The following is a 27,825-nucleotide window of genomic DNA, read 5'->3' on the forward strand; positions in this document are numbered from 1 at the left end:
AAAATCAAAGATTAGGTAGAGAGGCAGCACTATTTGGAGCTTGGACCAGAAGTGCAAACAGGATATATGCTGCTACTATAAGTGATCCAGAGAGAGTATGAAGTTTCCTAATTGAATCAGTAATCAACAAGCATTTATTATGCTCCAGATACTGTGCTAAACCCTGAGGATATAAAGAAAGGGGGAAAGAGTCCCTGTTCTCAAGGAGCTCACAGACTAATGGGGGGAGAAAACATACTGAAAACTATGTACAAACAAGATAAATGCAGGGTAAATTGAGTACAGTTTCAAAGGAAAGGAACTAAGAGTAAGGGCTGGCAAAGGCTTCTAGAAGGAGCTGGGATTTTAGTTGAAACTTGAAGAAAAACAGGGGAGATAGGAGGAGGAAAGAGAGCATTTTAGACATGAGAGACAGACAGTAAATATGCTCAGTTGAGAGATAGAGTGCCATATTCATGGTAAAGCAAAGAGGCCAGTATCACTTGACAACCTACACCTTCTACTTTATCTTCTCCCCTTTATATCCTCAGGGCTTAGCACAGTATCTGGAGTCAAATAAATACTTATTGATTACTGCTTCATTTAGGAAACTTCATACTCTCTCTCTGGATCATTTGTAGCAGTAGCATATATCTCTTGTGTATATCCTGATCATAGAAGATCCACAGTGTGGCAGGAAGAAGGCTGCTCTTGGAATCTAATTAACTGACTTGAGTTTCCAACATTGGGTGATCACATAGAATTCACTTTCCTCAACTACAAAATGGGAATAATTATAGTAACTCTATATGATTGTTGTAAAGAAAATCCCTTATACATCTTGAAATGCTTTAAAAATTAGTCTAAGAAAACTCACTTCATCTATAGGGGCCTTGAGTCCTTTATTTGAAAAATGGAAATATGATCCACAGAATTTGTGAGGATGAAATAAATGAATGAACAAATTGATGGATGTATATTTTATAAGACATGATAAAAATGTAAAGAATCATTATCCCAGGGCAGCTAGGTGGAGCAGTGGATAGAGCACTGGCCTGGAGTCAGAAGGACCTGAGTTCAACTGTGACCTCAGACACTTAATAATTACCTAGCTGTGTGACCTTCGGCAAGTGACTTAACCCCATTGCCTTGCAAAAAAAAAAAAAAACTAAAAAAAAAGATTCATTATCCCTACCTCCAAACCTTTGCTCATGCTGCTCCCCTTGCCTAAATCCTATCCCTCTACCCCTCACTAATTCATTCTTTCTAAATCCTACAAATAATCCAGTCCTACATACTGTCAACTTCTGTGGGCAAGGGAATTTTTAAAAAAATTCTGAACTCAAAAAAGTACATAAAGCATCTGTTATGTACAAAGAACTGCATTAAAGTTCTTTTGATACAAAGAGAAAGTAGTTCTTGCCCTCATGGAGCTCACATTCTATTGGGAAGGAGAAGTAAAATATATAAAGTAGAAGGACCTGTACAACTGCCACATAAATGCAATATAATTTGAGGTCAGCAACTGGGGGAGACAACAACAGGGATTGTTAAAAACTTCATGTAGTAAGTAGCATCTAAGTTGAGCCTTAAATTAATGTAAAGATTCTGAGAAATAGACTCCAAGGCTGAAGAACAATCTGTCCTAAGAAAAGCAGAAGATGGAATGCCAGGGAACAGCTATTAAATTGACTGCAAAATAGGAATCATGTGAAATGAGATTAGAATCAGATTAGGAGTTAGGTGGAGGCTTTGTATACTGGACAATGGACTTTCATTTTTATCATAAAGGTAATGACAATTTTTGAGCAGGGGAGCAATTGGGTCTGACCTGTACCTTAAGGAGATTATTTTGGAAGTTGGATGTAGGATGCAGTGGAGAAGAGATGGATTAGAAGGAAGGAGGAAGAATTCATAGGTAAGAGGCTAATACAACACCATGATCAATCAAACTAGTAAGCATTTGTAGAACACTCACTGTTACAGGCACCTTTCCAGGTTCTTGAATCAAAACCAAAATCCAAACAGTCTCTGCCTTCAAAAAAGTTTATATTTTAAAGGACAAGATAATGTGTGTATATATCTAAGTATACTAAACCCATTGAAGAGGAAAGTCAATCAGTAAATATGACAACCAAGGAGGCTTCATTAAAAATAAAATCACTTAGCTAACTTTTGATTATTAGGTTTCCAAAAGAAGGAGATGAGGAGAGAGCTATTCCAGGCATGGGGTACAGTCAGTACCACAGAGCTGGAAATGATTTAAGTCAGGGAAATAACTTAAGAGGCTAGTCCTTAGCATAGGACAGACATGATGAGGAGTTAAACCAGGATGTGAGTACAAGATGGTAGGTGGTGAAATGGATAGAGTGCTGGGCTTGGAGTAGGAAAAAATCATCTTTCTGAGTTCAAATCTGACTTCAGATATTTACTAGCTATGTGACCCTAGGCAAGTCACTTAAACCTCTTTGTCTGAGTTTCCTCATCTTTAAAATGTGCTGGAGAAAGAAATGGCAAACTACTCCAGTATCTTGGCCAAGAAAACCCCAAATGCGGTCACAAAGAAACAGACATAACTGAACAACAATAAAATGTATGCTGGTGATGTTGTAGAGAAAAAAATGATAAGATATATCAACTAACTAGATTTGTGGGAGGAATGAGAGTAAGAAATCAAGGATAATACTAAGATTGCAAACCTGAGTGATTCAGAGTATAGTGGTGCCCTAGACAGTAATAGGACAATTTTGAAGAGGAGTGAGTTTGAGGGGAAACTAATGATTTGGACATGTTAGATTTGAGCTCTCTATATCCAATTCAAAATATCCAATTGGGTGTATAGGATTGGATCACAGAATAGGAATCATCTGTATAGACATAACTGAATTCTTGAGTGCCCAATGAGTTCCCACAAAGTGGATAGATGGGGCCCAGGATAGAGTTTTAATGTACATTCATAGTTAGTAATCTAGACATGGGTGATGATTCAGCAAAGGAGATGAGAAGGAACAGTCAGGCAGGAGGAGAAATAAGAGAGAACATTGTTGAAAAAATTCAGGGAGGAAAAAGTATTCAGAAGATTGGGGTGAAGTGGGGTGGTAGCAGAACAAGGGCTCATCAATTAAGGAGGTATTGAGGTTTTGCCTTGCTTCAATGAGTGCATGAATGAGATTAGATTATATAAATTTCTAATGGAACCAGTCAGAATGGTTTCATTACTCCCTTCAGCTTTATAGTAGCATGGAAATATCAGCAGAGGAAGCAGATGGTGAAAGCAATCGATGTACCGAGTTTGATAAGGGGTAAGCAAGTTTCAGGCAAAGAAACAAGGGATCCTAGGGTAGTGGATAAAGTTGAATGACATTGGTTCACTAAAATGAAGAATAGATTTAGGGAGTGATGGAATGATAGAGGTTCTGCTCAGAATTTCTGTGTTCTTTTGCTTGTTCTTGGACACTAGTGAGTGATAGCAGGATTAAGATGGGATCATATCTCTCTCTCTGTAATTGGGGTTAATTGGAGGAAGAAATCATAAGGATTAGATAGACTGAGGATTCAGAAAGTTGGAGTATTTCAGGGAACACCAATATGTATGTCTAAGTTTCCTAATAACAGGGCAGGAGTTGGGGTCAAGAGGAAGATTGTGAACCAGTCATCTAAAAGAGAAGGAGAATGTCTTAGGGGTCAATAGATAATAGCTTCTGAAATCTGAATTGGGAGATATATTTAGATGACATGAAGAAGTTGATGAATGACAGTAGCAATGGAACAATCTGAAAATAGCAATGGGAAATGAAATCACTAAGAGAAAGTATATAGAAAGAGAAAGGGCCCAGAGCAGAGTCTTCAGTAGTACCCATGTGAAAGGCATAGGAGGATAAAAGCAGATTCAATAAAAGACTGAAAAGAAGCAGTCGTATATGTAGAAAGGGAACCTGAAAAAAATCATATGTCATAGATGCCAAATGAGGAAAGTGTACCCAGAAGGAGGGATTCATTAACAACACCAAAAACTGTACAGAGGTCAAATAGGATGAGGACAGAGAAAATCAAACCTAGAAGGTATGAAGTCAGTGGTAAGCTTGAGAGAGCCATTTCTTTTAATTGATGGGCCCCAAAGCCAGATTGCAAGAGGTAGGGAAGTGAGTAGTGGGAGGTGAAGAAGTGAAAGCAGCAAGCTTAAATGACTTTTTTTTTCCTTTGGAGTTTGGCAATGAAAGGAAGAAACAATATAATGTGACAGTTTGAAGGAATGATAGATGCAAGTGAAGGTTATTTTAAGGGTGAAGGAGTCCTGAAATATTTTCAGGAGCAGCAGATGACAGTGGGTAAAGAACTGGCAGATAGAGAGAAATTGAAGGGGAGTGTGAGAGAGAGAGACAGCAGGATGGGGAGGGAGAGAGAGAGAAAGAGAGAGAGAGAGAGAGAATGATTGAGGAGAAAGGTCTCAAAGAAGATGAGAGGTACAGGTAGAGAGCTTGTTATAAAAAAGAAGAAACACTTTTCTGTCTGAGGCTAGAACAAAGTAAAGAGAATGGACATCAATCTAGAATGGTTTTGAGATGTAGATTAGGAGAGAGAGAGAGAGAGAGAGAGAGAGAGAGAGAGAGAGAGAGAGAGAGCAAGCAATAAAGTAGGAGGCAAAATCTTTTCCGTAAGTGACGGGGAAGGAAATAATGAAAGGAACTTGAAAGAAGAAGAGAAGGTCTGGAAAAACAATGGCAGGAAATGTAATAAAGAAAAACATTGTCATGTAACACTGACAACTCAGTTTAAATTAGGTAAATAAATTTATGAAAGATCTGTTTGGTATGACTGTGTGAATTCCTCCCCATCCACATTCATTTGTCTTTGGTAAAGCTTAGTTTTGACAAACTCTGAGTAGCAAATGGAACCAAGGAATTCAAGGGTAGAAAACAGGATATAACAATGAGGTCAAGACTGTGAAAAGACAAAAGTAGGGTAAGAGACGGGGAAGGAGAGAGGTGATTGGGAGAAGAGGGAGAGGTGGAACAACTAGAGAAAAATATCAGGACAAAGGTTTAACCTTAGATAAATTCTCATCTTCCAGAAGCCTTTCCCAGTCTCCCCAAATGCTAGTCCTAAATTGATTATCTCCAATTTATCCTGTATATATCTTGTTTGTACATAGGTATATTTCCTCTTTCAGGCTATGTACTTCTGTCTTTTCCCTTTCTTTTGCATCCCTAATATATAGCATGGTGCTGGCATAGTGACCACCTAATAAATTCTAGTTGACAAACATATTAAGGGAATGTGACAGAGGAAGAGATGGAAGGTTATAAGGACATTATATAAGGATTTGAAGAGGTTATAATCTAAGAGAGGAATTTCTGAATTCTGGGTCATGGAGGTAGCACAACTATTCTAAAGAATGATGAGTTTTTGGATAGCCAGGGTGACATAAAGTAGAGTGGATCTGAGAAGATCTAAATAGTTCAATGAGCTAAGAAGACTGAGTTTTCAAGGGAATATTATTAATTATTCATTAATATTAGTTATGAATATATTGAATACCTCCATCACATTCTATTCCATCTTAATCAACAATTGCCCCTTTGATCCACCATTTCCATCCCCACTAGTCTTCAATCTCACCCTATCTATTGCTTCTTTCCCTTTTGCCTACAAACACATCCAAGTCTACCCCCATCCTTTAAAAAAAATCTCTTTTAGATCCTTCCAGTCACTTTAGTTATTGTCCTATATCTCTTTTCCACTTCTCAGTTAAACCCCTTAAAAACGTTTCCTTTCTTCTCACTCTTATCTACTCTGCTATCTGGCTAACAACCTTGTTGCTGAATCTCTTAATATACTCTCTAGATGTATGTATACCTGTCATCTCTTTCTCTCTGAATTTTCCCAAGTGTCCCCAAGATTCTTTCAAGAGATCTATAAGCCCAAAATTATTTTAATAATAATAATACTAAGGTATTTTTGTAATGTAAGATAGATGTTGTCCACATAAACCAAAGTTCTTTGGAGTTCTCAATTTTTAAGAGCGCAAAGAAGTCAAAAAGTTTGAGAACCATTGCCCTAAATTATATAGTGCACCTCAATGATTAAAAAAAAAACGATTTTACTTTTGTCTTTCATTACCTAGCACTTTATCTGGCACATATGCTGTTTTTCAGCCATGTCCTTCTCTTGGTGACCCCATATTGAAGAGGTTTACCATTTCCCTCTCTAGCTCATTTTACAGATGAGAAAACTGAGGCAAGTAGAGTTAAGTGACATACTCAGGGTCCCACAGTTGGTATCTGAGACTCAATTGGAATTCAGGTCTTTTTGACACAGGCAAGACCTCCTCTATCCTTTATGTTACCTAATTGCCCTATGTGCTATGTGGCACATGGAAGTTGCTTAATAGATACTTGCTGTTGGTTGTTGGTAGATTAAAGTCCCCAAACATTAAGGGAATGATTTGGATGAAGAGGTAGAGTGGATGATGGGATCTGAATTGGGTGATGTGGACAGAGAGAATGAAGCTCAAAAGAGGAAAGGTTTTGGAATTTGGAATTCCTAGAATTTATGTAGTTCCTGTTTTTATTATTTATGTAGGCACTCTGCTAAGCTCTTTACAAACATTAATTAATTTGAGTATCATAACAATCCAAGGAGGTCAGTAATTTTATTATCCTCATTTTACAGTTGAAGAAACTGAGGCAAATAGATTAAGGAATTTACCCACAAGCACACTATTAGTAAATATCTGAAACCACTCAGGTGTTCCTCACTCCAGACCCAGTGGAAGAAAAAACCAATCCACCTTACTGATTACCTGCCTTGCTTTTCTACTTCAACCTTACCTGGAGCTTCCAAATCTCTTTTTCTAGATCTAAATAGTCAGAAGTAGTCATATAGGCATTAGAGGAATCAGAATTCCCAGAATCACAGAATTTCTAAGCCTTTCAGTCGATATCTGCTTTCAGATCACATAGGGCCCTGGGCCACAGGTAGGAAGGAAATGAGGAGAGCACAAATTTGTTGATAGTTGGCACCGTGTATGCCTCATCAGCAGAAATCTTTTTAGAAGGAAAGGAAAGGGATAGAGAGCAACACCAGATGTTAGCAATAGCCTTTGGTGCTCAGCAGGTGGAATGAGACTGTGCAGAAAAGAGACTACAGTCCATTGAGCAGGCTGGTTGAACTGAAGTCAGCTTTATTATATAACTGAGGGTGAAGTATAAGAGCAAAGCAGAGCCTAGCAGAGGTTCCCCATCTCCTTATCTGCCAAAACGGTTCATTCTCTATCCTGGTCAGAATCAGGAAGACAGATTGTTGTCATATGGTCCATTTTTCCTTGGTCAATATTTTCTAAATACATATGTATATCCCTGATTCTCCTAACGTTCCTTATTCTCCCCAGATCCCTTACTCTTCTAATTAGCAGTTTCCTGTCAGCTCTACTTTTGAAGGGAATTGAAATGTTTTGTTCTATCATCCCACCCCCTTAATTTAAATTTAAAAACCACTTTCCTTAGCTGTCTTGTGCTTACTGCAATTTGTTTATCAGCTCTCCCTTAACAAATTTAGCAATTTCTGATACAGCTTTACATTATATAAATCTCTACCTATAAGAGAAACTAGTTATTTAAAAAAACAAACAAAACCTTTTATCTTAATCACCATATCTTTAGTGGTTCCATGTTGTCATGCAGGTAAAATTCCCATTCCCTCTACACCTTCTCAGTCTACATCACTCTTGCTTATGGTCTTTCACAAATCCTCCATAAATTATCCACTCATTATCCAGAAGATATTTCTTTATAGTTTTGGGTCATGACAGGGATGTGAGTGTAGTCATCATAGCTTCTTTGTCTTTGCTCTTGTTATGACCTATTGTCCTTCCCAACTGTACATTTCATTATTATTATTATTATAGACAATTGTTAAGTGACTTGTCCAGAGTCATGCAGTTAGTAACTAGCTGAAGTCAGGTTTGAACTCAGGTCCTCCTTATTCCAGTGCTCTATCCATTGTGAATCTAGCTGCCCCTTTACATATTATTTTTCATTCTATGTCTTGCCTTCAGACCATCATTAGAAACATATTACAACTTATTTTCACCTACTATGTGTACATTGTCATTTCATATTGGCTTAGAAGAGTTAAGTTTGCAGAGTGGGCATTTACATCAAATCAACAAATAGATACTTAATACAAACTAAAATAGCAATAACTTATTCTTTTACTTAGGTACGTATACAAAAAATACTTATACTACTTATGTACTTAAAAATCAGCAAATACTATAAATTAGGGTTTGAATTTTTTCATTGTCTATTAGAGAAAACACTAATAATACAGAACAAACTTTAAAATGTGTAATGAATACATTTTTTTCAGTCAGTTAAACATTTATCAGCACATCCCTGCTTATATGGTCCATTGCCAATGAATGTTAAATATAATTTTCAATACTTCAAGGATATCTTATTTCATTTTTGTCTTCATGAGTGGTTGTGGCTAAAAAAATCATCTCCTTATAGTCAACCCTCTGATTATGAACTTTTCTAGACTTGGTTGGGTTGGTTCTTAGAAAACAGACACAGTTGGCAGTCCCACGCGTGAAGCTTTGCCAGCTGGGTAGGAGCTGCTGGAGCTTGTGCTTTGCCATCATAGCCTTTGAGAACTCAAAGTCATCCCCATGCCATGTGGCAATGTCAGAGGAGGACTTGGGTAGAGGTAAGATTTCAAAATAGCAATTAAAGAGAAAACACAACTGGTTTTGTGGTGGAGATCCTGAGATGAGAATACTGTGTTGAAAAACTAATTCAGGAGAGTTAAATTTGTTTTTATAAGTGGTGCAAGTTGCAAGAAGAAGAGTTTGAATGAGCCACTTGGTCCATGTTCTGTCTGTGTTGCTACATGGAAAGTAACAACTTCCTCATGATTCTGGTCTGTCTAACTGAAACTCAGCATGATTTCTCTTCATCAATTATCTCATATATGAGTTGACTGATGTATTATATTTTTTAAAAACATTAGCAGTTTTCTTTAACATAATCTTCTCTAATGTGTGAGTAGACCTATTTCAAAATCCAGACCCAGATGTTACTTTTTCCATGGACCTAGATCACTCCATCCTCCATCATTTGATTTCTTAACACTGTACTTCTTTTAGGTATTTATGTGAATTTCTAAATTATCCTGCATCTTTCTTTGGGGACTTTTAAAACATTAAAAAAAGTTAATTTATATAATAAAACAAGCATTTCTATGACATATTATATATTTTTAAAAACGATGATTGCATATTGAACTGAAAATCTTTTTTGTTAAACTTGCTATTCCTTCAAAGCAAATTCTGTCAATTGCCTTTCAGTTCATAAAAACTCCCAAATGCTGATTATGTGCAAGGCATTGTGTGAATCAGGAGAGATACAAAGAGAAATTATTCAGGGTGATACTTGATATTTATGATAGTTGATATTTATGGTAGTTATCAAAATTTCTTTTTCTTTTTTTTTCTCTTTTTATCTTACTCTAGAGATAATTAGCATTAGTAGCTATATATTTGCTTAAATGCTGTCTTCTCCATTAGATTGTAAACTCCTTAAGGGTAGAGATTACCTTTTGCTTCTTTCTATATCTCCAACATTTAGAATATTAACTATAGTAGGTATTTAATATATGGTTATTGATTGATATAGTAATTTGTATTCTAGTTGTTTGTGTCTGCCATATTATTTAACCCCACCCCAGGTTAGATTCTATGCTGCTTGAAATCTGAGACCCTGAATAATTTCTCTTCGTATCTCTCCTGATTCACACAATGCCTTGCACATAATCAGCATTTGGGAGTTTTTATGAACTGAAAGGCAATTGACAGAATTTGCCTTGAAGTCCATTAGAAGTGATTTTTTGCAGCATTATACACTCAGTGTTGTGTACTCAGTAAATATTTGATGATGACTGAACAAAGCATCAAAATTATATCTTGTAGCATTGTGTCACCTACAACACAAATCCCTCCCCACCCAACAGTAGCTTCATAGTGAGGCAACAATGTAATTTTCCCTTATACATTAGATCAATATTTATTCCTCAACTGCTTGTAGTTTTCTTATTCTACTGTGTCTATCTTAGACTAATTACACTACGCGTGTAACCTTGGACAAGTCTTTCTGCTTCAATTTTCTCCTCTATAAAACAAGAGGACTGAAACTAGAAAAATTGTGTAAGATTCTTCCTGGTTCTATGATCTTATGATGTCCCTGACCCCAGCAGTTTTTCTACTCTGGTTGCCTTACTGTAAGAGGCATTTTGCAGTAAGGGAAGGAATAATGGATTTGGAATCAAAAGACCTGGGTTCAAATTCCAGCTCCGACACTTAGAAACTATCTAAGAGTGGGCAACCTAATAACCCATTAGTGAGGTCTTCAGACACACCCTGCAAGACAAGTAGAATTAGTACCTCCATTTCACACATGAAGAAATAGAGGGAAAGTTTGACTAATTTGCTCAGTCACAGAGCCAGTAAATGGCAGAACTGAGACTCCCAACCTGCCTTGATGGACTCTTATTCCATAATAGAAAAGTTGTAAATCATTGGTTCTCAGACTCTTTGTGAGGTGAGGCTAGATTGATACTTAGTTCTAGCTGATTAAGCATTTAATACCTATTTGAGTCCAACTGTGGCATAATCAATGGAGAGCTCACTTCAGAGCTGAGAAGATTTGGGTTCTAGTCTCACCTCTGACACATAATGACTATGTGGCTGGGCAAGTCACTTGAACTTTCAATATTCCACAGTGTTCTCTATGACTGCAAGTTGTGGGGAAGATGCAAACACACTTGCATGTAGGAGTCTCCTTACTTAGGAGTTCCTAATATCAATGCAATCATATGTAGTCCCTCTTCCTCAGCCCATGATGATTCAGAAGAAAATACAGAAGATAAGATAGTGAGTATACTATCAGACTTTTAATAAGACAGTTGAAGTGGCCCTGGATATCATATCATATCAGAAATTTGAAATGCCCTAGCTTCTCTGTTAAAAAGTCAGTAGTTTTCAGTCTTGAACACTATCAAATCTCAACAACAGAAGATAACAAAAATCAACCAATATATCCATAAGCATTTATTAAGCCCCTACGATATTCCAGAAATTATGTTAGGTACTAAAAATATGAGAGCAAAAATTAAATATTTTTTGCCTCAAGGAGCTTAAATGCCAATTGAGAAAATAACACATGCAGGTATAAATAAAGAGTATACATAACATAATTTTGAGGGGGAGACACTAGTATCTGGGCAGATCAGGAATGGAATCATGTAGAAGATGGGGCCAGAGCTGAGCTTTGAAATAAGAGAAGGATTCTAAGAGAAAGAAGTGAGAAGGAAGCATGTTCTAGGCATTGGGGATATGGAGAGCCTGTGAAAAGGCCTAGAGATGAAAGATAGAATGTTGGGTATTATAACAGCAAGTAACAAGCCAGTTTGGGGGAAATATATATTCATGTAAAAGGGTAATGTGTAATGAGTCTGGAAAAGTAGTCCGGAGCCAAACTGTGAAGGATGTTGAATACCAAGAGTTTATAGTTTATCTAAGAAGCTGCAGGACTAAAGGTTTCAGTTGATAAATGTTAGCTCCACAGAGTCTGGCAAGCACCAAAGTCACACACCATGTCATCACAGAAGGAACATTGAACCAAAGAGGAAAGAAATACTTGTTATCTTGGCCATATTAAGAAAATTTTGAGAAGCTAAAGATTTGTAGGATTTGATGATTACTATTAGAAGTTAATGAAGAACTGTGCCTTTATCTCCAAATGTCACAGTCATATCAACCATGAATAAATGGTTGGGGAGAACCAAAAATAGAGAGACCAAAAGGCAATCTGGCCTGGACCCTCTGTTGCCATTTGGCAATTTTTAAGGCAAGAAAAGTCTTTAATGTCATAGTAAAAGCCTCATACATTTGCAGTACTGATTTTTATAATTGTTTTTATAATTTCTTTAGTTTCAATTTAAACACCAAAAAAGGGCATATCCATACACATCAGTCTACAAAAAAGAGAATTTCATATGAAACCATGAAACCTCCATTTCATATGGCTCACTTAAGATGTTGCTTTCAAAGCTGTCCTACTTCTTTGTGCTGCCTCCTGTTCTCTTCTGTGCACTTTTTTGGAAGGTTAAATGATTCTATTTTGACATTATTGTTAAGTTAGAGTTAGGCAAGGGACCTTTGGGTATATATGTATACTATCTCCAGGAGTGACACCACAAACTTCTTGATCTATGCTTTGGAATTTTGGAAGATGGCAGGGTTATGAAGACTCACTATCAATATATGTCACTTGGTAATTTAAACATAAAAAACAATATTGTAAGCAAACTAGAAGATAAAAGAGTAGTTTACCTGTCAGATCTTTGGAAAGGGAAGCAATTTATGACTAGGGAAGAGATGGAGAACATCACTAAAAACAAACTACATGATTTTGATTACATTAAATTAAAAGACTTTTGCACAGACAAAAACACTGTAACCAAGATCAAAAGAAGTGTAGTAAAATGGAAAACAATCTTTACAACCAGTATTTCTGACACAGGACTCATTTATAAAATGTACAGAGAACTGAGTCAAATTTTTTTTTAAAAAAACCATTCCCATGGGGCGGCTAGGTGGCGTAGTGGATAAAGCACCAGCCTTGCAGTCAGGAATACCTGGGTTTAAATCTGGTCTCAGACACTTAATAATTACCTAGCTGTGTGGACTTGGGCAAGCCACTTAACCCCATTTGCCTTGCCAAAAATCTAAAAAAGAATAAAATAAAAAATAAAAAAACCATTCCCTAACTGACAAATGGTCAAAGTATATGCAAAGGCAATTTACAGATGAGGAGATCAAAGCAATCCATAGTCATATGAAAAATTGCTCTAAATCATTACTGATTAGAGAAATGCAAATTAAAGCAACTCTGATGTACCACCTCACATCTCTCAGACTGGCCAATATAACCAGAAAGGACAATGATCATTGTTGGAAGGGTTGTGGGAAATCTGGGACACTAATACATTGTTGGTGGAGCTGTGAACTCATCCAACCTTTCTGGAGAGCAGTCTGGAACTATGCTCAAAGGGCAACAAAAATGTGCATACCCTTTAATCCAGCAATACCACTACTGGGTCTATACCCTGAAGAGATGATAAAAAAGGGTAAAAACATCACTTGTACAAAAATATTCATAGCAGCCCTGTTTGTGGTGGCAAAGAATTGGAAATCAAGTAAATGTCCTTCAATTGCAGAATGGCTTAGCAAACTGTGGTATATGTATGTCATGGAGCACTATTCTATCAGAAACCAGGAGGGACAGGAATTCAGGGAAGCCTGGAGGGATTTGCATGAACTGATGCTGAGCGAGATGAGCAGAATCAGAAAAAATTTGTATACCCTAACAGCAACATGGAGGTGATGATCAACCTTGATGGACTTGCTCATTCCAACGGTGCAACAATCAGGGACAGTTTGGGGCTGTCTGTGATGGAGAATATCATGGAGAATACCATGGAGAATACCATAACCAGAGAAAGAACTGTGGAGTTTGAACAAAGACCAAGGACTATTAACTTTAATTTAGGAAAAAAGCCTGAAATCTTATTGTCTGATCTTGCTGTCTCTTAAGGACATGATTTCTCTCTCATCACATTTAATTTGGATCAATGTATACCATGGAAACAATGCAAAGACTGGCAAATTGCATTCTATGGGGGTTGGGAGGGAAGGTAGTAAGATTAGGGGAAAACTGTAAAACTCAAAATAAATAAAATCTTTAAAAAATATATATGTCACTTGGTTAAGAGATTGGATAAGGAGGAGATATCAATTAGAAGCTAGATATGCTGTTAGAATTTACAGTCAGAATGCTAGCAAGAGGATAGAATCCTACTAAGAATGTAAGTGTCCAGGGAAAAATTTAAGAAAATGGATTGAATTAGCACTCCCTCCAGTAGTTGAAAGATGGGTTAATTTGCTTGCCTACAGAAAAGTCTTGGAGAATAGTTGGGTCCCTGAAAAAAGATGATCCATCTCAATCATCTGTTGTATGGAGTAATGAAGAATCAAAGAAGAAAGGTCAATGAAGGAACCATCCATTAGATAAAAATGGATAGCCAGTACTTGATGATGGTCCATGTGAAAAGCTTTTTTTTTACTGGATCTGAGAATATGATAGCCCCTATATAGAAAAAGAAGGGACTGCAGCTGTCATTTAGTGCAATCCCCTCATTTTACAGATGAGGAAACTAAGGTTAGGGAAGTTAAATTAATAATCTACTATAATGGGTTTGAAGATCATGAATGCAGGTAATCTAGAAACCATGCTGATATTTATTTATAGATTTATATATTTGCATGTCACTTATGTTTTATCTACTATATATAACTTTGTTATGGGAAATTATGTGTTTTCTATTTTGATAAGACAAACATGTTGGTCTTTAGTGTGGCTTATAATTTGCACATTTGGTAAAATTTGAAAGCATAGCTTTTTTTTTAACTTAGGGATAGCCACACTGTCTCAAGGGTTAATCTTTATTTCTCAATGTCCTTTGCAATATGCATACTCTTGTCCAATCATTTCATATGAAATCTCAAACTCAAGAGTTTAGAGGGCAGAGGATCAAGACTTTGAGTGATCAAAGGACACTGTGATGATGTTGAGGGTATATTGTCACAAGATGGAGATAGGAAAAGAAAGAAGGAAAGTTAAATCATGACAAGGGAAAGCAAGGGGTCTAGTTATAGAACTACTCTGTGGGCAGGTTGGTGACCAAGTTATTGGTGGGTGGAGAGGGAAGGAAACCAGTAGAATAGTCAAGATTTCACAGTTTCCCCCCCCAGTTATATGTGAGAACTTGGATAAAGGGCATTGAACTAGAGAAGCAAAGAATGAGAATGCCATCATTCAGGGCAATAATTGCTGAGAATATTTCTAATGTTTGTTTCATTTCTTTTCCTTTTCCAATTAAATGCTTTAACTTGATACTCTGATGTGGTTTATCTACATGTCACCAAAAAATATTCCCCATAAACTTGACCTTCAGTCCATACAAAACAATATCATATTCATTATGTATTCAAAAGTAAAGATAAATGATTTCCACTACTACAAAAGGAAGGGTTTGGGGCAGCTAGGTGGAACAGTGGATAGAGGACCACCCCTGGAGTCAGGAGTACCTGAGTTCAAATCTGGCCTCAGACACTTAATAATTACCTAGCTGTGTGGCCTTGGTCAAGCCACTTACCCCCACCCCCATTGCCTTGCAAAAAAAATTTAAAAAAAAAGAAAAGGAAGGGTTGTAAGAATTTTGCAACATTCCCTTTTGATATCCTTGGAATGTTACAAAACAAAGGCAAGAAATCACTGGTCCAAAGACCCATTGTTAGTGACAATGAGAGCATTTGGGTCTTCTATCTCCAGGAATTTTTCATCTATCTACTACCAAATCTGAAGCTTTCATCTGCTCCAATTCATTTTTCATCACTTTTGTATCCATTCATTTGATTATTTGTGCAGTTTTTCATTCACTCATTCATTTATCCTTGTATTTGTTCATTCATTTATTCGAGGTTCATATATTTAGATCCAGACAACATATGAGCAATGTACTTTAAAAAAACTCTTTAATGATTTCTCATACAAAGAGAAAGAGCACTTTAATGAGACAAGAGTCAGAAAGTGTTAAAGATAAGTCTCTTCTCTATTTCAGATCCCTGGCTAAATCCCTATGAGAATCCAAAGAATGGGCACATTATACCCTGAACTTTCTAAAGTCTTTACTCTATTAACTAACAATTCCCAACAGTTGGGGCGGCTAAGTGGTGCAGTGGATAGAGCATTGGCCCTCAGGAGTACCTGAGTTCAAATCTGACCTCAGACACTTAATAAATTACCTAGCTGTGTGGCCTTGGGCAAGCCACTTACCCCCCATTGCCTTGCAAAAACCAAAAAAAAAACAAAAAAAAACCCCAATTCCCAACAATCATTTGAACAATGCAAGGTCAATTTCATAGCATAAGAGACTCTGACCTGACCCCTAAAAGAAACTAAATAATTAGAAAACAAAAAAAAATTGGGTTGAAAAGGGTTACTTACAGTGAATTTTGAAGTCCTTGTACTGTCTGTCTTCAATTGCTACCATGTACAAAGCTGCCCGGTCTGGAAACATAAGCCCTCCAGGTTTCTGTTGATGAATTGTGGGGAAATGGATCTCGTAATCTATTCACCTGACAAAGACATCACATTTTGAACTGCACATAGAAGAACTAGACAAAGCACCCCCACTGCCAATGCTTTGAATTCTCCTGGTTTGTGGTGAGGACAGTGATGGCCTTCAGTGGAGCTTTGGGACAAAACATGCATCAAGTGACTATCACAGGCTAGACAGACTCCTCTTCTTCCTTACCTTCCCTATCCCCAAGTACAAAGTTTATTCTTTAACTCTACCTGGAGAACTTTTGGAAGTGGAAACTTTAGAAAGAATCAAGAGCACTGAAAGGATGAAGGGGGGCGGTGAGGTGAAAAAATAAGTCCATGGAGGGGAAATAGATCTTTTTCACTAGGAGGAAGCAGATGTCAAAAGCGCCCTTCCAGTCCTCTGGATGCTTAAAATTAATTAATATATAATACTTGCTGCCCTGACTTTTATCTGAATGTGAAATGTTTCAATTTCAAAAAGTGGCCAGAGTTAAATATACAAACATGCTTTAAAGCTATCAAACTAGTTAAATATCGCATTGGGCTTCATAGGCAAAGGAGGTGGTATTTTATCCCCTTCTCCAAAGATCTGCTTCAGGGATGGGTGCCAAAAAGAGGTAATCACTAAAAAGCATTTCTGGCTTGAGGCATCCAGGAAGTCCCAGTGAGCAGAGGCACAAGAGGGTCTTGCCTCTCTCTAGTCAAAGGACTGAGGCTCAGCTGTGGGTCAACCAGAAATCCAACAAGGAGGGCGACATGCAGGACACCTACCAGCCACTTGTCCCTGGCGAAGATCACTGTGTTAAGCATTGACTCATAGAAAAGACAATAACCCATCCACTCACTGATGATGATGTCTACCTTTTCCACTGGCAACTCCACCTCCTCCACTTTACCCTTAAATATGGTGATGACTGTTAGAAGAAAAGAAAAGAGAAAAAAAAAATCTATTTAAATTCCAGGAAGTTAGTTGCAGAAGGCCCAACTGGTAAACTGTAGGTGTCGATGTCAAGGCTGGCTCTCTCTAGAAAAGATTTCCCTTCTGATTCTATAAGCAGTATGCTCCCAGCCCACCTAGATTCAGTTTTCTTTGGGGGAACTAACACTTTTTAGATATGTTGCTTTAGATCATTGTCACATATTCCATAAAACTGTAGCATCTCAGAGCTGGAAAGGACTTTAGAAGCTGTCTAGTACAACCACCACAAGAATTAGAATTTCTATTATAACATACCTGATGAACACTCATCTAGATAGCTGTATATTTAGATCATCAATAAGTTTACTCCAATAAGTAATCTTCAATAAATAAAAAACCTGCTTCCTCCCAAGACAGACCATTCTACTTGTGGACAGCTAGAATTGTTAATGATCTGAGAACATGCATAGACTTCAATGTTTCAGTGGTCTCTTCAATGTGAGTTATTCCCTTACAAAAAGGGGCAATCCATCCAAGTCTTCTGAACAATTGTTTCCCATATCATCCTGTGAATAATATAAAATAAATAAGGAAAGGAAGATGGGACCCAGATTGTGGAGGGTTGAGTCTGTTTTTTATCTAGAGCCAAGAGGTTACTGCTAACGATATCCAGGAGTCTGCCAAATGTCAGTCTGTGGACAGAATGTACAAGTTTATGTTTATAGAGTAAAAGTTCTAAAAAAAAGTTTATTCTTTCTACTTTCTGTCACTTTGCCACCACCATAACAAAGGATAAAAAAGGTTACGAAGGCAAAAGAAGTATTCTGTTTTTAATTTGTTTTATGGATTGTCTTGGTTAAAGAATTTAATATTTGGTGAAGAGTCTTTCCCCTTACCTAGACTGGTACTCAAAAAACAGGCTTAGTTTGTGGCTAGGGCAACATTTAATGCTTTTGCAACCTGTCAAAACTTGCCACCATGCTCTTTTGGTATATCCTTCAAGACTCTAGGATCAGTTCTATGCTATGATGAATCATGAGAGAAATACTTTTGTAAAAACTTAATAAAGTTTTGCTCAATGAGTTTCCTTTAGAATATAAACCATACAGAGCAAAGACCAATACAGTCCACTTTGTTATTTGGAGACTAAGAACAGTGTAACAAATATTTAGGCTTTTTTCTTATCCTTATCTAACTCTACTCTTACTTATCATTGGATCCTTTCCCTACTTATCCACCCATAGTAAAAAGGAAGAAGAAGAAAAGAAGAAAGAAGAAGAAGGAGAAGAAGAAGAAGAAAAGAAAGAAGGAAGAAGAAGAAGGAAGAAAAAGAAGAAGAAAGAAAAGATAAAGTGGAGTGTTTCCTCTAAGCAAGGTTTGGGGGATACTTTTACAGAGTTAGGTCACTAGAACTATACTGAAGTAAGCTCTGGGAACTTTTGGGGGAACCATTGACATGACAGGTCAACCTGATCTGACTCATCCATAACACTGACAAAGAAGTATTCAAATAAGTTTAGAGATATAAATCCTTAATCAACTTATTATTCTGAAAAGAACCAACAAATGTTTGCTTTTATCCATTTATCACTTTACCTACAGTTTGTTTTTTTTGAAGAGGAGGTTTGTTAACATTTTTTTTCCAAATTATAATGGCACTTGTAAAAAATTATGTGGCTTAAGAGCAAAAGGGACCATAAAGATCAAATAATTCAACCCTTCACTTTTTAGATAAGGAAACTGAGAGGGCAAGGAAATGGGAAGCAAGGTCTTTTAACTCCAAGTTCAGAGATGTTTGCACTAATGCCACAATGTCACCCTAAAGGCTACCTTTAATATTCAAAAGAGCCAGATGGAGGCATAGGGGTATGGGCTGGCCTATACTGGATAGTGAATTCCCTTCCTGCCCTTACATCACCTCCTTGGTTTTAGTATTGCACACAATAATACTATCACAAGGGCTAACTGAATGACTGCTCCCCAAACTTCCCAGATCACTGTATAGATGGAAACCATTTGCAGTTAACATTAGTTCACTTAGGTTATTTCATCTTAGCAGGAAGGTAGAAAAATTGATCAGTCAAATAAAACCTCTACTAATTGGCATTGTGAAATCATGAATTAAGCACTAGAGTTAAGAAGACCTGGATTCAAATTTTGCCCTTGGCATCCATGGACTGTGTGACACTGGGCAAGTCATTTTACCTTTTTGAGTCCCCTTATCAGTTTATTCATGCATAAATGGGGATAATAATTCCTGTAGAATATCCCTCACAGAGTTATTGTGAGTATTGATGGAGCTGATTTAATGTAGAGGTGCTAAAACCATGACCTGTGGGCCAATGTGACCCACAATATTCCCAAGTGAACTAGATTAAAATGTAATTGATTTAATGCATGTGAGGGTTTTTGCAAACCTTACAATGCTATATAAATGTCAGTTATCTTATCTTATCAACAATGTAATACAATACAATGTGGTTCTTCAGATAAGAGCAAAAAAAAAAATAAGTTTCTATTAAACTCTGAGAACTACAAAATTTGAAAATAAAGACCTGGGGGGAAGGGAGAAAGGGTGGAGGGCACAGGCAGCTATTTTTAGTACTTAATAAGGTCTTCTCTCTCCCAGGTTATTTAGCCATCATGAAAATGTGTCTTTGGTACTGGTGATTGAATATAGGACTAGTAGTGGTAAACTCAGTCCCTGAAGGGATTAAAAGAGTGATCTGAGAACTGAGTATTCATTGGTATAGGAATAATGACTGTGAATGAAGAGGGCAAAGGGGAGCAAGACTGAGTCAAGGTGGGAGTCAGAATATGTTACCATATGAAGGTCATCCCTCCTGCCACTCCCTCTTGGGGTAAGTTCTGGTTGTCCAGCTATGGAACCCAAGAGGTAAAAATGCAAAAACTATAACAGTTTATAGTGAATTCCAAGGTGAAAAATCTTGGATACTAAAAGAGACAATGCTGTGAGGTCAGAGATTTTCTAAAATTCTGAGTGTCATGGTAGAGATGTTAATATTCCTACACAAAGAAATATTTGGAAAGCAATAACAAAAATCCTTGCCAAACACATGTCTAAATACCACAGTTCTAAGCTTCTAGTCATTTCCCCAAGGAGGGAAGTTTGGGGGCACAAATAGACATAGAGCTCAGGTGGATTTGAGATCACTGTAACATCAAATGGTTCAGAACAACATCATCACAAACTCTACCATGAAGAGAGGCAACCTTCCCCTTACCCGGTCTTCATAAAGCATCTGATCTAGTAAGGGAGCCAAGGGGAACAGTTGGGATACTGTCAGTTGGCCATTTGGAAACTGGTGGAGCAGCAGATGAGTTTGGGCCAGAACATAGACTACTTCCCAGGTGGCAGTGCTTCAGGAGAAATAGGAGCCAACGGAAGTGTTTTTCAACAACCAGACTAGCCTGCAACCTAGGCAGTTGGGAACTATTTGGCACAAGCAGATATTCTAATGTTTTGGAATCTGGGCTATGGTTGAAAAACAGGAACCTCTAAAGGAGTAGCAGCAATAGTAATGTCTTCAAGGACAAAGGTCATAAATTCTCAGAATAAAGGCATATTAAACTAACATGTCCCATATTTTCCCTTGTTGACTTGTTGGTATAGGAAAATCTATCTTTACTTCAATAAGAGACCTCTACCACAATTCTCAAATCTAACCCATGTAATATAGCACTAATTTTGACCCTCATGACCTCTGACCTGCACTATTTTGTTTAATCTCCTAATTAATTACACTATTTCTGGTTTCTTCCCTCTCCAATTCAGCCTCCACAGTTGCCAAAATCACGTTCCTGAGACACAATTCTAATTATGTTGTTTCTCCACTCAAAAATCTTTGGAAGTTCCCCATTGCTTTTAGGATGAAAATAAAATGTTCTCGACCTGGCATCTAAAACTCTTTGAAGTCTTAGTCCAACCCAACTTCTCTAACATCTCATATTATTTCAATAAAAATGTACCTCCCTCCCCACCACCTCTCAACCAAGCACCTCCTGTCTTTTGTCTTGTTTCTGTTCCTGCTGTTTCACATGACATTGTTATTCCTTGAACTGAGCACTCTGTCTCCTCTCTCTGTATTTATTCACAAACAGTTCCCAATACCCAGAATTTTCTCCTTTCAAAATGACATCTCTTAGAATTCCTAGCTTTCTTCAGGGATAAGCTCAGATGCCACTTCTTCCTTGAAGTCTTCCCTGATCCCTCCTAGTTCTTAGTGCTTTCCACTTCTTCAAATGATCTCATACTTATTTATGTGCATGTTGCATCCCTTCAGGAGAATAGAAGCTCTAGAAGACAGAGACTATTTTAGTTTTGTTTTCATATCTACAATGTCTAGCACAGTGTCTTGCACATAAAAAGTACTTAATATGTTTGCTTAATTATTGACTTATGAATGACAACCAATTATTGAATTGAAATTTGAGTGATTTCCCTCTTGGGAAATTTGGAGGGATGTCTGATAGATCTCCTTCTAATTGCTCTAAAACAAATTCTAATGCCATATTTTTTTGAGAGGGGAGATCTAATTAGTAGTTAAAATAAGATTTGGATTAGAAATGAATATTTTTATATCCTGGGAGGAGGGGAATAAGGGAAGAACTGCACCTGAATTGAAGAGACTCTAGATCAGGTCCATGAACCTGGAGGGCTTGTGGATAAATTTCAGTGGGTCCATGAACTTTGCTAGGAATAATATAGATTTTTCTTTTTCTTTTTTTTTAGTTTTTTACAAGGCAATGGAGTTAAGTGACTTGCCCAGGGCCACACAACTAGTAAGCATTAAGTGTCTGAAGTCAGATTTGACCTCAGGTCTTCTTGACTGTCAGGCCAGTGCTCTATCTACTATGTCACCTGGTTGCCCCTACATTTTTATTTTCAAAAGCTTCTAATGGAACTTAGCATTTCCTTCCATTATGAATATAAACAACCAGCATTATTCTGAGGATAGGCTTTGCCAGTCTACCAAAGAGGGATATTATACAAAAATGTATTTATCTTAGATAGATACAACCAGAACCAAACAGAAAGTTTGATCTTCAAGTACAGGACTCAGAAGCATAGAGAGGGTGAATGGGGAGGACAAGTTATGAGTGATTTAATGAGTTAATTTAATAAATTTAATAAATTGCTTATATTCCGACATGGCAAGATGATACTGATAATTCATATGAACCTTCTCATTTATTAGGTCAGTTAGATGGAGCATATATAGACAGGGCACAGGAGGAAGTTGCATATAAAGGTATAATATATTGTAAAGATGGAGTTAATGGGTGAGAAAGGAATGTAATGGGAGAAAGGGAAAGGAGAGATAGAATGGACTAAGTTATTTCATATAAAAGAGGTAAGAAAAAGTTTTTGCAATTGAGTGGAAGAGGGGGAAGGAGAGGGGGAGTGAATAAGTTTTCACTCTCTTCAGAAGTGGCTCAGAGAAGAAATAATATACACACTCAATTGGTTATAGAAATCTTCTCTTACCCTAGAGGAAAACAAGAGAGAAAAGGGGTGGGATAAAGGGGACAGGGGGAGGGGAGGGAGGACATAGGTGATAGAAGAAAGGGAAGACTGTGGGAGAAGGTAGTCAGATCAAAGTTTTGATGAAAGACAGGGTGAAAGGAGAGAGAGAAAAATAGATTAAATGGTGGTGAGGGGAAATAGGATGGAGGAAAATACAGCTAACAATAGCAACTGTGGGAAAAAATATTGAAGCAATTTCTCTGATGGACTTATGATAAAGAATGCTATCCATCCCAAAGACAGAGTTGATAGTGTCTAAATACTGACTGAAGCACACTTTTTCCCCTCCTCACTTTATTTTTCTTGAGGTTTCTCTTTCATTGTGGAGGGGGGAGGGAGGATTATGTTTACATTTACAACAAGACTATTGCAGTATGTGGAAAAAATAAAATAAAATTCACAATAAATTCAAAAAATAAAAAAAGTGTAGAACATACAGGTAACTGAAACTTGGAAAGAACAGGATGAATAACTGGAGTTAAAGAAGAAAGTATATGTAATCATGAGAAAAAGAGGCACCCAGTGAAGATGAAAATCTGAGAAAACTTTCACCCAAACAACTGTCATTTAAACATTGTAAGATTCACTGTGGGGAGGGGGGGAATGGGGAGAAGGAATGAAGTCAAATCAATGAACATTTATTAAGTAGTTCCTAAGTTCCAGACAGGGGATGCAAAGAAAAGCAAAAACAGTCCTAACTCTCAAGGAGCTCCCATTATCACGGTGGAAAGAACATGCTAACAACTAGTACCTTCAAGTATAAAGTGGAAGATAGTGAGGGTTCCTGTCCAGGAACCCTGAGGTGACTTTCTGAATCCCACCTTCCTATGGGGAAAAGGGAGAATTATAGGAACATACTATTAAACTTGGGGATAACATATTTAAAAAACAATAGCTGTTTAAGGAAGACATTGGGGGTCTTTTTGAAGCTCTTTGTAATGTTAGCCATTTCTTATTTCTATTTACAAAGTGTGATTATGTACCCTTGATTCAAGTCAGACAGGAATGTAAAATGGCCACCAGCATGTGTGTAATGGTGTGGGTTGAAAATGGATTATGAAATGTGACAACCAGGATTGTGAATGAGAATAGCAGTAAGAGTGAATGATTCAGTGCAAATGAATTCAGTTCTGAAAACCTGTACTACTTTACAAAAGAGATTCCTGACAAGTTGTATGTTGACATGAGTGAGGGTGATATAGGTATGAGACTCTTTTAGTTCAAACTCTGGCAGTTTGTACTGAACCCCTAGAGAAGAGGATTCTAAACTTCCCAATGAGACAATAAAATCTAGGCAGAAGTAGTCTGGTATGCTTTGCTTATATTTCAATTTAAGAAGCTACTCTCATTTTCAATTCCACTCAGTGGTCTGATTTCAATACATTCTGTCTCATTCAGGGCCCAGTTCTTCTATAGTTGTAACCTATGCATTAGCCATCAAATAGACTTTTTTGATGTATGTCCTAAATAGACTGACAAATATTGAATATACCATCAGCTTTGGTTCCAATACACTCTTGTGTAACACTATCAGAATTTGGGAACCAATAATGAAAGAACCAACACAAATTTATATTTTAGAATGACACAGTTGTTAGCCCTAAATCATCTCTGCACTGAAAGGAAAAAATGCCTGAAGGGATGAGAAGTGCTTTATAAAGGTAAATTCAAAACTCATATTTAATTGAGATTAATGTGAGCAGATCCATATACACTCATCATTGCTTGAGGGAGGAGGGAAAGATTTCACTGGACATTAGTACAAAAAAGAAAAGGGGGACTTTATTTCTATTTTTAACTTTTGTTCTCCTTTATCCCCTTTCTAAATATTATTTCTTTTGTGTTATGCCTATTGCCATAATGTTTGTCCTTAATTTTTGAGGAAGAGCATGACATCAGTGACATGACAAGTACATGAATTGGATTTGAGTAAGAGAGATGCTAAATCACCAACTTCACTTTCTTCTCCATAGCCATATGGATCCAGTGACTGGATATGAATCAGGATGGGTGGAAATGGCCATGGATGGGAGACAATCAGGGTTAAGTGACTTACCCAAGGACACACAACTAGTAAGAGTCAAATGTCTAAATTCTCCCATAGATGGTGACATGATCTATCTGGTAACTCCAGAAAGGGAGAGAGGTACAGTAGCAAGGCAGATTCCAAGATGTTCCATAGATGAATGGTTATAGTCATTGTATAAACTGATTTCTTTATTCTTTTTATTTTGCTCTATCAATTCATTGTCTTCCCAAATTTCTCTAAATTCTTCCTATTCCTTTTTTTTACAGAATATTAGTATTCTATTACCTTCACATGCCACAACATGTTCAACCATTTCCCCAATGAAAGGGTAACTGCTAGGTTGGCGATTCTTTGCTACTATAAAAATTATTTTTAAAAAAAGAGTTAAATGTCTGAGACTGGATTTGAACTCCTGTCCTCCTGACTCTAAGACCAGTGCTCTACCCACTGTACAACCTAGCTGCCCATAAATGACATCAGGGAGATGATACCATGACATGCTTGTGAATTAAATTTGAGTGAGGGAATGCTGTGCCAAGTCACCAGCCTCATTTTTTCCTCCAGAGTCATCTGGGTCCAATGGCCAGATATGAAACAGGATGACTGGAGCTGGTCCTAGATATGAGTCAATCCAGATTATGTGACTTTCCCAAGGTCACACAGCTAGTAAATGGAAAATCTGTGAGGTCAAATTTGAACTCAGGTCCTCACTGCACCACTGAGCTGCCTGACTATTGCCATATTAAGCCCACAGCTGTATTGCCATAAAAATCACCAAATAGACTTGAGGTTTCATTACATAGCAGGAAGGAGACTATATAATAATCAGAAGACCTGGGTTATGGTGAATTTTGTGCACAAAATTACTATTTTATGTAACCTTGGCCACACAAAATAATCCTTGAAGTAAATTTTTTTAAACTTTAAAGTAACAGATGTGTGAGGTATTGACTCAAAAATCAATCAGTCAACAAGCATTTACTATATGTCTAATATATGCTAGACTCTGAAGATATAAAGACAAAAATAAAAGTCTCTGCCTTCAAATCAAATCTATCAGCACAAATACAAAAAATATACAAGATAATTTCAGGGGACATATCTAGAGGAATCAGAAAAGATCATACCTAAAAAGTGGCACTGGAACTGAGTTTCAGATTCCAAGAAGTAGACATGATCAAGGTTTGCATGAAAGACACAAAGGTGAGAGATGGAATAATGTGCTCAAGGATCAGAATAAAGAACAGTTTGATTGAAATTTAGAGTATGTGAAGGGGACTAATGTGTAATAACCCTGCAACATTATGGACTCAGACCATGAAGGGCATTCAATTCATTTGGAAGACTTTGTGTTTTATCCCAAAGGCCTTAGGAACTACTGAAACTTTATAAGGAGGTATATAAAGTGGTCAAACTCATTTTTGGGGAATATCACTTAGGCAGATTTGTGTATGAAGGTAAGGGGAGACAAGTTAGGAGGCAACAATGAAAGATGAAGGAAGCCTAAACTGGAGTAATGGTGACATGAGCAGTGAGAAGGGGTGGAAAGCAACAATAATTTAGTAAGGACCTATCATATGCCAAGCACTTTACAGCTAGAGAATAGATGAGAGGGATGTTAGGGATCAATAAGGCATGACAACTTGGAAATACTGGATAAGAAAAGAGAGATGATGATGATTACTTATACAGCATTTTCAGGTTTTATCATTTTATCTTCACAATATCCTCACAATTCTCTGGGAGTTAGAGACTAATATCCCCATTTTGCATTTGAGGAAACTGAGGCAAATGGAGATTAAAACAAATTGCCTAGGATCACATAAGTAGTTTATTATATGAGGCTGGATTTAAATTTAGGTCTTCCTGGCTCCAGTTCCAGTATTCTATGCACAGGGCTATTCAATCACTTACAGACAAGAATTATTCTGAGGTTTCATTAGGAAGATATAAAGGTTTTGGGAGATAGGGGATAAGTTCTGTTCTAAAGATGTGTTTGAGATGCCTATGGGACAACCAGTAGAAAATATCCATTAGCAGACCATTAGTAATCCAAGAATGGACTCAAGAAAGACTTGGATTGTGTATACAGGTCTGGAAATTATCTACACAGAATAACTACTTATATAATATATGAGGAAGCTGTGTCTAAGAGGAGAGGAAATGATCTGCCCAAATTCACAAAGTCAGTGATAGAACAGGAACCAGGCCCCAAGACTTCTGACCTCCTATTATCTTTTGCTTTCATATTCTAATCAGTTTAACTTAAACTTGATGCTTTGTTTCATCAATATAATGTAGACATTTCTTCCAGTATGGGTCTCCACCAATTTATTAAGAATTCTAGGGGCAGCTAAGTGGCAACATTATGTGAACTAAATATCCACATTTTCATGGTACTTACTAGTTGTGTGACAAGTCACTTATCCCCCTTATCTTGTTAGGGGAAAAAATGTGTTCTAACACTTTGCAAAGCTTTGGTAATTGACTGACTTGCAGAATTTCTCTCCTATGGGAGAATAAAAGTGTACTTTTTGTTACCAAGTTGCTGCTTGGGGTAGTATGATGACAGAAGGTGAAACTGTTCTTCAACTGTTGAAATGAAGAAGTGGTGAGGGTTTTGTGGCATGAGAGAGCTCCCTCCCTTATGTTCTGACTCCAATCTGAACCTGCCCTCACTAAAATGTCAACTCAAGGTTAGATTGAGGTCACTGTAAAGAACTACAAAAATGATGGAAAGTTTGTCTGAGTGACCATGACAGGGCCCTCATTTGCAGATTTTAGAATAATTAATATCAATAGGGAACAATAGACTCTAAATTGGTAAATTTTTCTCCATCCCTTAAAGCAAAAGCACATTGAGTGTCTTGTTTCTTGGGTTCTTTCTGGCAACATAGAAATCTAAGCATTATAAAAATCAAAGGTCTCTGACTTCAAGGAACTTAAATTCTATCAGAACAAATACAAAATATATGCAAGATAAGTAAAAAGTAATTTCAGGGTACATAAGTAGCTAAAGGAATCAGGTAAGGCCATACATAAAAAAAATAGCACTGGAATTGAGTTTTGAAACAAACTAGGATTCTAAGAGGTAGAATGACCAAGGATTTCTCCTCAGGCA

The 27,825-nt window shown here is 37.1% G+C and overlaps 1 protein-coding gene across 1 annotated transcript in view; it reads right to left on the minus strand.

Annotated features, from left to right (window-relative positions):
* Nucleotides 1–27,825, minus strand: part of PRMT8 (protein arginine methyltransferase 8) — a 166,909-nt gene that overhangs the window by 40,593 nt on the left and 98,491 nt on the right. The window contains exons 5-6 of the mRNA XM_074195191.1: nt 16,980–17,122; nt 16,107–16,194 (exon numbers count right to left, since the gene is read on the minus strand). Of these exons, the coding sequence (XP_074051292.1) occupies nt 16,107–16,194; nt 16,980–17,122 (231 nt within the window). The remainder of the gene's footprint in view (nt 1–16,106; nt 16,195–16,979; nt 17,123–27,825) is intronic.

This window comes from Macrotis lagotis, chromosome 7 (assembly GCF_037893015.1).
Source record: "Macrotis lagotis isolate mMagLag1 chromosome 7, bilby.v1.9.chrom.fasta, whole genome shotgun sequence".
Taxonomy (NCBI): domain Eukaryota; kingdom Metazoa; phylum Chordata; class Mammalia; order Peramelemorphia; family Peramelidae; genus Macrotis; species Macrotis lagotis.